Genomic DNA, 14,994 nt, shown 5'->3' with positions numbered 1-14,994 from the left:
GGAATTCTCCATAGCACTTAAAGAAATACCACAGCTGACCAGCAATGAATTAGCTGAAAATTAAAGGATGGCAAGAAGACTGACCATTGCAAGCTTAAATCACTATGCGTTAGGGAAAATAAAATAAAATTAAAAAAAATAAAAAAAGATAAAAAAAGAAACTTCATAACACATTCCACTGGTTTATACCTGATTTCCCAGGAAGAACTGATAAGAAATGAAAAATGGAAGAAAGACACGATTAGTTTACAGGAAATTCTCTACATGACCTAGAACACATGCAAACTAACACATTAGACATTCTAAATAAAGTATCTACTAGAGAGATGAGCAGGTAGCTAGCCATCCAGAGACTGAATATTGGAAAATATTCAAGGCCTTCATTTCCTTCCCATTGCTGTTTCTGTGGTCTTTTAAAATTTACACATACTTATTAAAATCTCTTAGCCAAATACTGCGCATTTTACCTCAGTTGTTCTGGTTATTTGATCTAGGGGTAGCAGATCTTCTCTACTGTGTGATATTTACTTTTCTGTGATCTAAAATAATTCTGCAGGTATCTAATGCTTTGCTTTTACTTCAGAAATATGTGTGTTCCAATAAAATGACAAAAGAGTGTAAAAATGAATACACTTAGGTAAAAGATTTTTGAAGTACAACACAACAAGAAAATATCAGTCACTGTTTTTATGAAACTAATAGAAAATCAGCTGTAGTTTAAACTCTTGAGGTACTCGGGCAGAAAGACCAGCTTTTGAGGATATACTGTTCGTATGCATGCATGTGTACTGATGTGTGCAGCTCCTAAATATTCCTATGATTGAGAACAGCTTCAGTAGTTTAAGTGAAAATAAAATCGGCAATTTTCCATATTTTTAGTCTGTATGTTCTAACAAGAAAAAAAATTTAGACAATTTAAAGAAAATGTAGTGTCATACAAGATTCTTGTGAATTTATATAGCCTAATTCCTGGCATAAACCATGTCATATGAAGAAAGCTGAAAGAACTGAGGACCTTAAAAGACTTACCCTGTACTTGTTATCCCCAATCTGTTCCACCTGAAACCGCTTCGCACATTTGCATTTCGCTACCTGTCTTGTAACCTGCAAAAAAACACAAGATAATTACTTTAAATACCACATTTCTAAAGATTTGTGTACCTAGTAAACTTCAAATTAAACAGGAGTGAAAATAAAGTGAATTATTATAGAATGTGAGTCCAGTAGAACAGAACGCAACCTAAGAAAGCAGAGAACATACCTCATCTTCAATTTTGTCAGCATCTGTGAGAGGCTTGTATGCATCCTTGTTAGGATGAAGAGCTGCTACAAATTCATAATAGTCAATATATCCATCACCATCTCTATCAAAAATGTCTGCAACAGCACTCATTTCAAGTCGGCTTGTAGGGAATTCTGAAGGAAAAAGACAACAACACATTTTTTTTCGCTTTTCAATCACATTACAATGAGAGTCTCTATCACAAATGTTAGAAGGTGAATATTAAGTATTTGGTGACAGATAGTGCTTATCAAAAAAAAAAAGGATATTTGGACAAGTGAAGGAATGTTTCTGAAAAACCCCAATCTGAATCTCCAGTGTTACCCATATATTGGATTAAAATGAGTATCATAATGTGGTTTGAAGACAGAGACAAAAGCAAGGACAGAGATTAAACTGAAAATATATATGGGGGGGGTGGTGGAGGGTGGGGGGGGTGTTAACATTTTGACCTTCAAAGTGCATAGAATACCAGAAATTAACAAGATAAATAGTTAGTCAGAGGAGGTCAAGCAAGCATTTCAGTGCTGATTAAATCTGGAATGTGAAGCCTTCTCAATGCAGATCCATGCATGGTGTTTCATGAAGTCCTTCTTTAGATCAAGTTCAGAGCAGCACAGTATTAACCCACACAGAGATTCTCAATGAAATGGGCAAAGAAAATTTCAAGGTGAGGAACAGGGATTATATTAGGAGTGTTTGGTGGTCATAATAAATTGATAGCAACTGAGTTAAAAGCATAAACGATTTAACCTGTTGGTGGTATTATATCTTTTTCATGAACTTTTATTAATTCAAGCAAAACAGAAATATCCACATATAGTGATCTTATACTGCATTTCCTAAGGCAGGGGAAAAATATTCAGAGTACAGTATTTTCCTACTGAGTAACACTAAAATGCAATTCTAGAAGAAGCCCGATTCCGAGTCATTACTGTTCAATGCAAAAGTCTCCATGATCTGAAGATAAAGGACTATTTTAAATATTAGGTCATTATCTGTTATGAGTCTGCTCCTAAAAGGAAATACGATCACATGTATGATGTGGAAGACTTACATTACCACCATACCTAAGGAATACCAATCCACTGGGAAAGCTAGGAAAATTGCTTTCTAATTTGATTGCTTGGCATTTTAAGCCCTATTATATAGGTATATGAATATTGTCATGGCTCATGAAAACACTGGTCTCAAAAATAAGAGTTTCCTTCTATAATTGAAACTATTCCATGTAAGTTCTTTAATAAAAATCATATGATCCTATGAACCAATTTTGATAGGTTAGGTTACATAATGTACTTTTTACTATTAGAGTAATCAATCAAAAAGTAATTGTTGAAGTAGCTAGTGTACTGTAGGATTGAAAATCTGAGTTCTGTAAACCAACAAACTACTCATTAAACAATAATATGAATGTGACCTTTGTAACCTGATTCACAGTGTAAAATAACTAGGGTTTCTAGAATCTAAAAATATTTTCAAATAAAGTAATAATGAAGCAATAATAATGAATACATTCAAAAAGAAAATCCGTGACCTTCTAACACAATAAAATGCATAGGTCACTCTATCTAGACAATAAGACTTCATGAGATGTTTGTTCCAAGTTCAACAGTACGTTAATTTTAAAACTTACTTGAAGAAAGAATTCCATCGATAAATTCCTGTCTTGTGATCTTTCCATCCTGATCTTTATCAATCCTCCTAAAGAAGTCCATCACACGAGACTTCTTGTGGTTCATCCATCGCATGTATTTTTTCCTCCAAATATCAAAATCAAAGTTGGCAAATTCTCTCAGCTTAATAAAAAACAGAAAGAACTTTTTTCAGCTGAAATCCATCAATCTAGAACATCAATGAGATAGATACCATCTGCGTTTTGTTGAACACTTGATTCTTTGAGGACCTATGCAAACATTTTAAATATCTCAACTCTCCTCATTTAAAATGACGATGACAGCTTTTAAAGCACATTAAAACACATGGATCACAGTGTTTTCAGCTAGCTGTGTCATACCATATAATACAACAAGTATGGAAGTTGTTTACAGTATTGGAATTTAATCCAGGGTAAAGAAAATTGTGCAAAAAGTACGTATATTCTGTACAGTGCTTTTCTGACCTCTTCAAGTCTGTCCAGAGCATCGTTAAGTTTTCTTCTTCTTTCCAAGGCCAGAAGCCAAACTTGCTGCCATTTGCTGACTAAAAGGTTTACCCGTGGATTCTTGGTTTCAATTTGTGCCTGGGCTGCTGATGGATAAATGCCTGGTGTTGGGGAACGCTTTCCTGTTAAAACATGATAAAATGCGTAGGGCTCACCCAGCTCAAACAAAACAAATGTTCACATGAAATGCACTTGACCTTCCTAAAATTATTCCTTCCTGTCCCAAATAAGGAGGTCATGCCCCAAGATGATTCCATATAGTGGGATTTTTTTTCCTTTTTTTTCCTATTCCAGCAACCCAGTGATAGTTACAGCCTCTTTTATCTAGCCAGAAGCAGCTAGTGAGTCAAGCTAGTCAAGCTCCACAATTTAAATAAATCTTCGTAAATCTCTCAGAGTTGCAAAGTAAACAACCTCATTTTAGAAGCAGGTTCCATGTATGGGTAAGTATAAAATACAATGGGTAAGTATATCTAAAAATACAAAAATCCATTTCCTCACTTGATGATTCACTTTCCATTCAACTTCACTGAATACACTTCTAACTGGATTAATATAATTTTATAGACAGTAAGAGCATAATTTTGTCTCTAAATCTCTCTGTGAAGTTGTCTGTACTTTCAGATAATGGAAGATTTAAAAGACTCAGCATGCACTGGTTCTTGGAAGTTTAAAGGCACAGGAAAGGCTGCGCACTTTAAAAATAGATATTCATCAAGATTAGGACAAAATGTAAAAATATATGTCTGCTCTGAGAAATTTCCTCACAATTTATAAAAAATGAGAGATAATTAGAAAAGTCAGCCAAGAGAATTTTACCTTCTTTCACCAGAAGTTAATCAAGCCTATTAGATTATTAGCAATCTGTAAACTTTATAGATAGAGCAATGGTATGTGTGACACACCCCAAAATACACTGTTACTTACTTCCTGCTCTCCCCTTATCAAGGACAGGAATATGCGATTGTACTGGAGAGGGTTCAAGTGCTTTCCTTTTATAGGTCTTTGTAACTTTATCCACATCAGGCTGTTTTCTGGTCATTTCTTCCATGAATGTCTGCAATCAGATAGAGGGGATCTTAATTAAAAATACAGAAAAGTAACCAGAGGAATGAAAAACATACACAATAGCAAAACACCCAAGTTAAAAAGAAACACACAGCAAGACACTTACAATGCCAGCCTCACAATACAGACTTAGAGAAATGTTTTGTAGATAAGAAAAATCAGCAGTATAAGCTTTTAAGGGCACTATGGCCTGGCTGTTAAAAGAAGGCTAAATCTAAAAACCAATCTGTCAAACTCCTTTATTAACTATATATGGAGAGGTGATACAGAACAGAATTTTGCCTCCAAAATCCTCCTGTTCAGACTGCAGTTCACAGAAGTGAGACAGCTCTGGTGTGTAAGCTGGGGGCATTCACAACACCAGCAGCTCCTTCTGGCACTTCATAAACTGATTTTTGTTATCTGATCAGTAATGACACACTGCACCACTAGATCTAAGGTGGCAGCACTATACATTTAATGTGGGTTTTCTTTTATTCATAATATTATCCTTGCTTGCATTCAGTTATAAGAAAAAAATATCAAAAATACCATGCAGCCCAGCCCCCCATGGAGATGCGAGCCCCATGTGAGTGACACATGTCACTTGATAATCCTTACCTGATGTTCAGCTATAAGCGCTTTAACTTCCTCAATCTCCTGGGGGATAACCTCTTTATCTTTTTCAGTTAGTGTAGTCTCTGCCCACTGCAACCAGGACAGCAAGGCTTCCAGCAGCTCCTGGTTAGCAATAAGTCCAGCCAGAGCTCCTGCTAGTCTCTGTTGATGTTGTTTAGCCCATGCCAAGACCTTGAAAAAGGAACCAATACATGAGTATGTGCATCTGAAACTCTTCACATTGTACATAAAATTGCTCTGCCAACTGTAAACCCAGAGCTACTTCTTAGGCCCGTTGATGTTTGGATATCAAGGGTGTTAAATCTAGTGGCTGATCACTAACAGTAGCTAGGTAACTAGAATTCCTAGTCCAACACATTTCTTCCACAGATATACAGGATTAGGTGCTGCTAAACACAGTAACTAGCACCTTCAGGCAACATATTAATAATTTTAAGTACATGTGTAGGTTAATGAATCACACAGGATTTGGTGATCCTGGGCACTCCTGAAGCCATACTTTGCTATCACCAGTATTTATACTTTCTTTAAGCTTAATATAAAACAGAAGGTATCACCTTAACAGCTGAGGGTACAACCTACCTGTAGCCACTTAAATAATTCAGCTATTTTCTAGATTACAAATGTGTTGGACTGAAATCCTCTCTAATGTAATCAGAAAATCCTTCACGTTTGCCCTGCATTTTCTTTCCTTTGTAACTTTTCAATTTCCCCCTAGAAACTATTGGTTTTCCTCACTTGGGAAGTATCAGACAGCATTTCCTTTAATGCATACAAACAAAGAAGCTTGACCATCTGCTTTAGCTCTTAAAGCCCTGGAAGTTTTGAAAGAAAGCCTAGGGAAGCACGGTATTCACATCCATCACCATGGGTATTTTAAATGTTTAGTTCTCAACAGCTGGATTGTTTCCTCACAGTGTAACTACCATGTTAGTTGTCAGCTGTGTTCTAATGGAAGATGGACTGCTGCAACGAAGATGGTTCAACATATACTGACCTCTTCAAACCTGGCTCTGATGATTGTTATCCAGTGCTTAATGGTGGTGATGGAGTCTGGGTGGCAGATAGCCAGAATAGCTTCTCCCATACCTGTTGCTTTATTCAGTTCTGCCTTTTTCTCTTCCAGTTTCTTCATAAATTCCTAAAACAGAGATAGCAATTTTAATTGGATGCTGACAAAATTTGCAAGAGAAACCCGAGTGCAAGATCTGCAAGGATCTGAGTGCAAAATTTGCAAGAGAAATTTGGAAGGTGATGAGCCTCTTTACTGCTCAAGCAGATTCAACTTGCAAGGGGCAAGTTTCATTTGTATGAGAAAAGATTAAACTGTTTAAAAAGAATATTACACATAAAGTACTAATCAAAGCTCTAAAACCTTATTCCAACTTGCCACTCCTTAAAAGCCCACCATGCTCTAAATCCTTGAAAGATGCATACCCTTAATAAAAAAACGAAAGAAAATCACAGCATTTAGGAGTGCTCTAAACCAGCTATATGATGGTTAGAATCACTGTTGGCAACATTTCAATGACTTGGTTTGTCAGTTACAGTAATTCTTCACAATAAACTGTCAAGCTCCTACCAGAGGCTGGATATGTCCAACTATAATTGCATGCTCAGACAAGATGACAGAGTTCAGGAGCAGCTATACTAAGCTAACACAAATGTGACAACTCAGCAGCTGAGGGGGAGAGACACAGCATGTGGGAAAAATCTCGTAAAAGCAAAAGGATGTTTACAGCCTTAGGCATCCAAGCTCATAGTTATTGGTATTCCTGTGACAGCAGGACCAGAAATGGATGTGGGGGAGAAACAACAATAAGAAAAAGCAAATGAAAAGAGGATTTTTCCCATCCTTTCTATAGCTTGCCTCTCTTTCTTTTTGTTTTTGTTTTTTTCTTTTCCACTTTCAATTTTATTTTTGGTTAAACATTACTACTAAAATGGTCTTACTTTTCTGCCTAAATATTATGCAAGTCTGTGTGTCTTTGTGAGCATCCTTAACTGGAACTGCTAATATCTCTCAGTGCCTAGTGGAAATTTTTTATATCCTTTAACATCTTTAATTAGGCTACAAAAAGGAATCGTGTCTCTGAAAGCTTAACTCTTCCTCTCTCCAGCCATAAATCCATTTATTTTGGATTAAAGATGAAATTAAAGATGAGCCAAGTCAGAGCCTACACAATTCAAAATCACCAAAACATTCTAAAAACAGGCTCTTTAGCAACTCATAATGACAATATCCTGTGCCTTTACAAAATAAGTATGAAGTTACAAATAAAAATTTAAAATGTCAAAGACATAATCTCTTCTACCTTGTTCTAGAAGCCTGGAATATGTAGGCTCTATATTTAAATGCATTTGTTGCTAACTGATTTTGATTTAAGCTTTAATTACTGCCAGAGTTTAAGACCCATATCATAATAACAAACCTGCTTTCACAAAAATGCATGCATCCTTACAATATTGCAGTTCAACATGGTTTTGGAAAAATTGAATTGGATTACAATGAGAAATTACCAAAATAAGCCAGAGACAGGTGAAAAATGGGCAAAAACCCCCCACTGTGTTCCCCTGCTTGGCTGTACTAGAGTCTTTCAATAATTAAATCTATGATGCACAACTTGCAGTGTGTTAAACTCCCCAGTTGTATTGACTCTGGCAAACCAGTGACACAGACACATTTACAAAAGAGGAAATGGGATGCTTCTCATTGAGCAGTGCAGTGCATTAGCCCACTACAGCTCTCAGTCCCTAGAGAGGTGGACAACTGACAGATACCTCTCTGACTGAGACATCAGAATTCACTAAATCATGTGCAGTACTCAAGATGAGAAAAATCAGAAATGGGCATAAAGATGGACCATTTGGATAAAATATTGTCCTGAAGAAAACATTTCTACATTTGCAATTGAGTACAAATGCAATAAAACTATTTTACAAAAATCACAGTGACAAAAGGATGATACATTTCATATTTATGCAATTATTTAACTCATACATTTTTATTATAGTATGCAGCATTATCATGCATACATGGTATTTATAAGTAATAGATATTATTTCTTCCCTTATTTTATTTTTGTCTTCTTGAAAGCGAATGGTATACACTTAAAAGGAGAGATGACCTATTTGAGAAAGACTGAGTGGCAGAATGGTAGCATCATAATCTTTCTTAGCTTGCCAATTTCTCTATCTCTATTGCTTGCCCTTTAAGAAGAAAATGGGGTTGGGAGAATGCCTTCTAAAGCCTACCAAAAAAAATTAAGTACAGCATGGCCACATCTAACACTGAGATTGGTTGTGTTGTGCTAGCTATCATCCTTCCCAGCTGGACAAGGTTTTCTCAGAGACAAACTTTGCTTTGAGCTTCCAAGTTATGCTTTAGCTTTGGCAGCACAAATTTTGAACTTAGTACAGAAACGTTTTGCTAATCCATCTACAGTGTGGAGGAAGACATTTAAAATTCTACTTTCCAATTATTTCAGTGGACCTAAGATTTCACTCAGTTCTCTTCTCTGTAGTCAGAAGATTTAAAAACTCAAATAAAAGGGAACTGGTGAAGCACATGCAGAGGAAAGGCAGCTAAAAGACATTTCATTGAACAGAGACATTAGGTTGCTGCTGCCAACATTAGTCAACACACTGTGAGGTTGTTACATCAGCACACACTGATGTATATACACATTTGATGCATATATACATTTGCCAGCTTGTGACTAGCACTCAGTTTCCAGGACCCTAAATTAAAACTGAAAGCTTTTTCATAACATTGCATTTTAACTGCATTGAAAATCCCTCAGTTAAGGACCATTTAATTGTCCTATCTTGCATGTACTCCTCTGCATAATAATATAACCAAACTCAATTTAAACAGGATGCTTTTCCAATCTCCATTCCATGACTTTTCTTTAACTACTTCTTTAATTTCTTCAGAGCAATGATGAACATATCCACAACTTATAATTTGTTCTATAACACTGTGGGCAGCACACCTTTGGTACTATTTTGTGTGAAAATTTGACCTCTAAGATCCTTACTTAGCCAATTTCCCATTTCATTACTGCAAAGTTAGTTTGATGGCCTATAATATACAACCTGCAGCACCTATGCCACTGCAATATTACAGTTGCCAAAGCATGTGAGATATGACAACATGCTGTTTCACCATGACAAAAGGTTCATGGATAATAACATCATCCTGCTGACATTTACAAATAACCTTGCAAGAAAAGTCCAAGTCCTTTAGGTCAATGCTGCCAAGGAGACACTTTTGCTACTGTACCAGTCTGTGTGGTAATTACAGGTCTGGTATACTCCAGAGAGGGGCTTGCATCTGTCTCTAAATGTTTATAGCAACTTTCTAGAAGCCCGTTTTTTTTTTAATAAGCCAAGATGACACAAACAACAGCCCAACACCAGTCTGGACATCAAACTCTTAACTTAAAATTTCTAGTTTCTCTACAGAAAGAATTGCCCCAGCACTGCATGCTGGATAGAACTATCTGGGATAGACTTTGCCTTCTTTCCTCTATTTTACCATCTATGAGAGCAATTAGAATGAAGAAGATCCTCTTCATTTTCTTGCTTACCCTGTGCTGCTCTATCAGCGTTCGCAAGGCCTCTTCATCATCTGGAAGGATGCCGTGGAAACGAAGAGCCTGCTCTGCCTCTGCCAGCCACTCCAAAAGTACATGGACAACTGAGTGGAATTCTTCTGCCTGTTAAAATACAAGAAGTTGTGGTCACTCATGAGGTGACCTGACAGACACACTTCAGCTTACACAGGGAGATTGAGCCCACATTTCAAATCATTAATCATCCAGCAGTACCGGCACATTATCTTTCCATTAAAAAGTCAATGATGCACAGCACTACATTTTCATAACTGTAAAAAAACAGCTCATGCTTCCCCAAAAAAAATATAGGAAGCCTAAAAGCCTGCTCATGCTTTTAGCCATCTGATTTATAGTGTATTTGCAGCTCAGTTGAGAATGTCATGCCTTTACACTGACAAATTACACAGAAGGTGTTTTCAGGAACCAGCTGGAGAGATGAGAACTATTGTCTGCACAGCCTAAAGCACCAGTTAAGCAAAATTAATTGACAGCCTGTTGGATAGTGACTCTTCTGTGTCTAGAGAAAACAAGAAAGATTCACCTTTGGGTACAGGAATATTCAGACACAATTAGTGTCTGAGGTAAGTTCAGGATTGTGTCTGCTGAGCAAAGCAGAGCAGGAATATTGTTAAACAACAGATGACTGCTACTCCAGGAGTCCCATCCTAGCATAAGTCCAAGCTAGTATATCTTCAGAGAGCTGTACATCCATATTATCTCAGGTTTGGAAACAGTACAGATATATCTATTTATTGGAATTGGTACCAGATAATGCTGACATACATAGACAATTATAGGTCATGACTGCACTCAGCACAAAGAAATCTATTTATTCTCTGAAGTACCTCACCATACATTGTAATTGTGCCAATGTAAAGAATTTTTCAATACACAAATTTACTTCTTTCCAATAAGGCACAAAAAAACAAAAATATGATTGCAACCTTCTGTTTCTTGTGAATGGGGCATAGTTCTTTGTCATCCTTCATATTTGACTGTAACTTCAGTGATTTCCTTAGATGGTAAGGTCTTCGAAACATTTGTTTTGCATTTGTGGCAGACTAATAATAACAGGAATAATAAATACTAAGAGGCACTATTTATGTGCTGTGGTAAAATGATAGACAAGGTAAGCAATGCATTAGCAAGTAAATGAGTATTTTCAAATGAAATGAGAGTGAATGACACCAAGTGAAATGAAATTAAATTTTTGGCGACTAAACTGCAAGATATTTTTCACTGACTCTGTACATGCAGCAACATTATTATTCCTCTACCTGCCGGAGGGCCTGTTCCAGTCGTGTTTGTTTGGATACTGACAGGGCACAAACTGTCTCCCAGCGAGTGCTTAGCTCCTGCATTTGCACTTTGACCCAGGAAGAGTCATCACGACTGCCTTCTATCAGCTCCCTTGCAGAGCGCTTCAGAGCCTGGACACTGCTTGTTCTTTTTCCCAGCTCCTTCTGGAAAACCTAGAAACCATCAAATACATTTGAAATGTTTAGCTTATTAAGACACACTTATGTAAATAACAAGAAAAAACTACAGGCTACGAAAAGAAATGAAAATACAGATTTATTTCTGTCACGAGTAACTCTATTTAAGTGATGCAAAACACCTAAGTTCTATTTAATATATCCCACAGGAAGATATTAATACTCTCTTCTAACATAATAAAACTGGAATATGGTAGGAAAATGTCAGGCAGATCCCAAGAATCCATTCTGGTGCGATGCATGGGAAATTTTGTCTCCTTACCTCTGCTGGCTTTCCATTCTTTACCAAAGCAATGGATCTGACATGGATTAAAGCATAAGACTGCTGTGGCAGGAAAAGATCAGATAAAAAGCTAGCAATCAAGGAGAGGGTTTAAAATCTTCCAAACAGAAATAAATTTGGGGGTCTAACTGTAAGATTGTGGAACTTGCTGCTAATTCATATATTTATGTGGGAGTATGTTCATATTATTAGATTGAACAAGCTCCAGTTACTTAAAAGAAGCTCTTAAAAGAAGATAATTAGAGTGTGCTGTGCCACTGACTGCAACTTACTTGTGATGGACAGCAGGATTTCAGAAGCAATTGAAGCATAGTGCAGGCTTATTTTTATAGACAAGCCATGTTTTCAAACACATTTTTTGAGGCCCAAAATCTCCTCCTCAGTGGAGATGAGATACTGAAAGTGACAGGTGGATGAACAGAGGCACCTTCACCTCGTAATCTTCCCAGGCTGCAGAGCTCTGCCTATGTGTCACCCTTGCAATACAAGTAACTTCAGCAGCCATTTCTTCTGGCACACTGAACTGCAAAACTGGGATCCAGAGATCCAGAGGCAGAGTCCAGCATCTCCTACTTCTTCCCACATCCAAAACCACTTCAGTAACAAAATACTGCAGGCTTCCAACACAAGCTCCCTGGGCCATGGTCTAGTTGAAATCTGTGTATAACATTAGCATTGTAATTACTCTTCTCAATAAATATACAGCAGCCCCACAGGTCTGAAAGGCTGCTGAAGTCATGGCAAGTACACTGGACATTTAGTTAGCAGATAGACTAAAAAAGACCTGTCTGCCCCAGAGTTTTCCAGTAAAATTTTTGCCATCTCTTGCCCCTTAACACACATTTGCAAATGCATATTTGTGATTTATGACATGATGTTAATAAATGCACAGCACAATAAAACAGAATATCTCATGCCACTGGTATTCATGAATCACTAAGAGTTGTCCTCTTTCATGTATGTTTTTTTAGCATTTTCCATTGTTGACTATGTGTTACAAAACTATTTCATATTTCTAAAAATTACAGAATAGTGAAAGATAAAGATGGTATTAAAATGCTGCAATTATGAACAGTCCGGTAATTAAAAACCAGAATTTTTGGAACTACCTTGTGGTTGTCAATCAGGTTCATTACTAAATCAATGTCTCCATGCACTGGTTGGTCTTCTGCTAGCTGAGGTTCAATTTTGTATAACCAATCAATGAGAGCTTGCAGAGCATCAGTGAACTGTCCTGAAAATAGCAGGGCTTCCTCCAGTTTATTTTGTCTGTGAGGGGAAAAAAAGCCAAACAACCACACACACACAAAATAAGCATTTATACACTTCAGGAAAATATTTTCAGCTTAAACTAACAGAATCATGAAAGTGCTAAGGCTGGAAAAGACTGGTAAAATCATTGAGCCCAACCACTGTCTCAGCACCAGTAGGTTCACCACTACATCATGTCCCCAGATGCTACATCCACATGCCTTTTGAACACTTCCAGGGATGGTGACTCAACTACTTCCTTGGGCAGTCTGTTTCAATGCCTCACAACCCTCTCACGGAAGAAATTTTTCATAAAATCCAACCTAAACCTCACTTGGTGCAATTTGAGGCAGTTTCCTCTCATGCTGACATTTGCTGCCTGGGAGAAGAGATCAATCTCACCTGGATGCAGCCTCCTTTCAGGCACTTCTAGAGAGCAGTAAGGTCCCCTGAGCCTCCTTTTCTCCAGGCTGAACACCCCCAGCTCCCTCAGCTGCTCCTCACAGGACTCGTGCCCCAGACCCTTCCCCAGCTCCGCTGCCCTTCCCTGGACTCGCTCCAGCCCCTCAGTGTCTTTCTCACAGTGAGGGGCCCAGAACTGGACACAGCACTCCAGGTGTGGCCTCAGCAGTGCCCAGTACAGGGGGACAATCCCTGCCCTGCTCCTGCTGGCCACACTGCTGCTGACACAGGCCAGGATGCCACTGCCTTCCTGGCCACCTGGACACACGCTGGCTCATGTTCAGCTGCTGCTGACCAGCACCTCCAGAGAAGTGCAAATCAAGTTTCCCTTTTTTAAAGGGCTCTTCCTTCCACTTCCTCCCCAGCTCTTCAACCATACCATTAGAAAAATACGCATTTGCAGTATTTTACTGCTTTGGCATTCTTAATTATCAAACAAGCTAGCCACTCTGGTTCTACTTCTACACAACAAATTCCAAAAATAGAAGCCTTTTTCTTATTTGATGAGTAATTAGTTGAGTTTCATTTACCTTTCCACTGACTTTCCACAAATTGTATCCCATTTATCTCTTAGTTCACTCAGCATGTCATCAAGTTTCAAATTGTCATCAGCCAAGGTGGTTTTCTCTTTCAAGGAACGTCCAGTCCTATTTGTGGTATCATACACAGAATGTTTGGCACCAAGAGATTTCTGGAATTCCTATATATATATATATATGGGGAAAAAAAGAAAATATCCATGTATTATTAACTGGTCATTGTTGATTAGTTTTTGACACACTATTTTTGACATAAATTGTAAATGTTGCTGCAAGAATAATTTAAACTTACTGCAAAATTTCTATGCTAGTGCCACAGTGCACCTGGGGCTTGACACTAGCAGACCCCTGCCTTTTGTCCTCTTCTGGAACTGTAGCTCTATGCTTACTGGAACAACTTCAGGAAAATCCCTGCTTCAGTGAGGGCAATGATTCCTGTCTTACCATAATATTCCCAAATTTCAGCCTAGTAGTCAGAAGGATGTGAAAAACTGCCACTTTGGGGGCCATTAACTGAGCATTCTTTCCAATACACTCGTACAAACTAAGATTTCAAGCCACTTGTGGAGCTCCCCAAGAGCTACAAAGGTTATTCTGGTTTAGCTCAACATGGACAAGCTGGGAAACCTTTGAGCAGCAGCAGCAGCAGTCAGGTAACATCCCAATAACTCCATCTGTGCCAGAAGAATCCCAAGCAGGTTTCTGTGCCCCAGAACTTTGGACAATGACAGCGACAGAGTCTGCCTGCCAGCTCCTTTTGCACAGACCCTCTGGAAGCTTTTCACAGGCCCAGAAGAGCACAAGAAACACAGCTCATCTGATACCACACAGGAATTAACTGAGTAAATAATTGAATAAAGGAACACTGCCAAAAGACGGCACCAGCCCAACAAGGCAGCTTTTGAATTGGAGCAATGCTTGAAATGTTTTATTTCACACTGACTTGAATTGCTAGCAGGGAATCAGTTGAAAAATAGCAAATCATGAGTTTGCTTTAGAAAACTCTTATATATAGCATCAAATGTTTTCTTTTTTCTTTTTTTTGTTACCAAAAAAGCAATATTTGTTTTGTAATTTACTATTTCCTTACTATTTTTTGATTTTCTTAATATAAAACAAGAAAACAAACTTTAAGAAAAAAATTAATTGTCAAGCTAGGATTACAGTAAAAATAAATACAATTGTCAAAACAGCCAGTTTTTTATAACACCA

At 37.7% G+C, this 14,994-nt stretch overlaps 1 protein-coding gene across 16 annotated transcripts in view; it reads right to left on the bottom strand.

The window, feature by feature from the left end:
- DST (dystonin) overlaps positions 1 to 14,994 on the bottom strand; it is a 284,727-nt gene that overhangs the window by 11,010 nt on the left and 258,723 nt on the right. For all 16 annotated transcript variants that reach the window (XM_033513007.1, XM_015620980.2, XM_015620978.2 and 13 more), the window contains 12 exons: positions 13,774 to 13,943; positions 12,640 to 12,799; positions 11,029 to 11,223; positions 9,725 to 9,853; positions 6,130 to 6,273; positions 5,115 to 5,303; positions 4,374 to 4,503; positions 3,405 to 3,568; positions 2,919 to 3,081; positions 1,262 to 1,416; positions 1,030 to 1,104; positions 190 to 207 (listed from right to left, as the gene is read on the bottom strand). In XM_033513007.1, the coding sequence (XP_033368898.1) occupies positions 190 to 207; positions 1,030 to 1,104; positions 1,262 to 1,416; positions 2,919 to 3,081; positions 3,405 to 3,568; positions 4,374 to 4,503; positions 5,115 to 5,303; positions 6,130 to 6,273; positions 9,725 to 9,853; positions 11,029 to 11,223; positions 12,640 to 12,799; positions 13,774 to 13,943 (1,692 nt within the window). The remainder of the gene's footprint in view (positions 1 to 189; positions 208 to 1,029; positions 1,105 to 1,261; positions 1,417 to 2,918; positions 3,082 to 3,404; positions 3,569 to 4,373; positions 4,504 to 5,114; positions 5,304 to 6,129; positions 6,274 to 9,724; positions 9,854 to 11,028; positions 11,224 to 12,639; positions 12,800 to 13,773; positions 13,944 to 14,994) is intronic.

This window comes from Parus major, chromosome 3 (assembly GCF_001522545.3).
Source record: "Parus major isolate Abel chromosome 3, Parus_major1.1, whole genome shotgun sequence".
Lineage (NCBI taxonomy): Eukaryota > Metazoa > Chordata > Aves > Passeriformes > Paridae > Parus > Parus major.
Note: the sequence above shows the minus strand (reverse complement) of the source record. Positions and strands in the feature narration are given on the sequence as shown.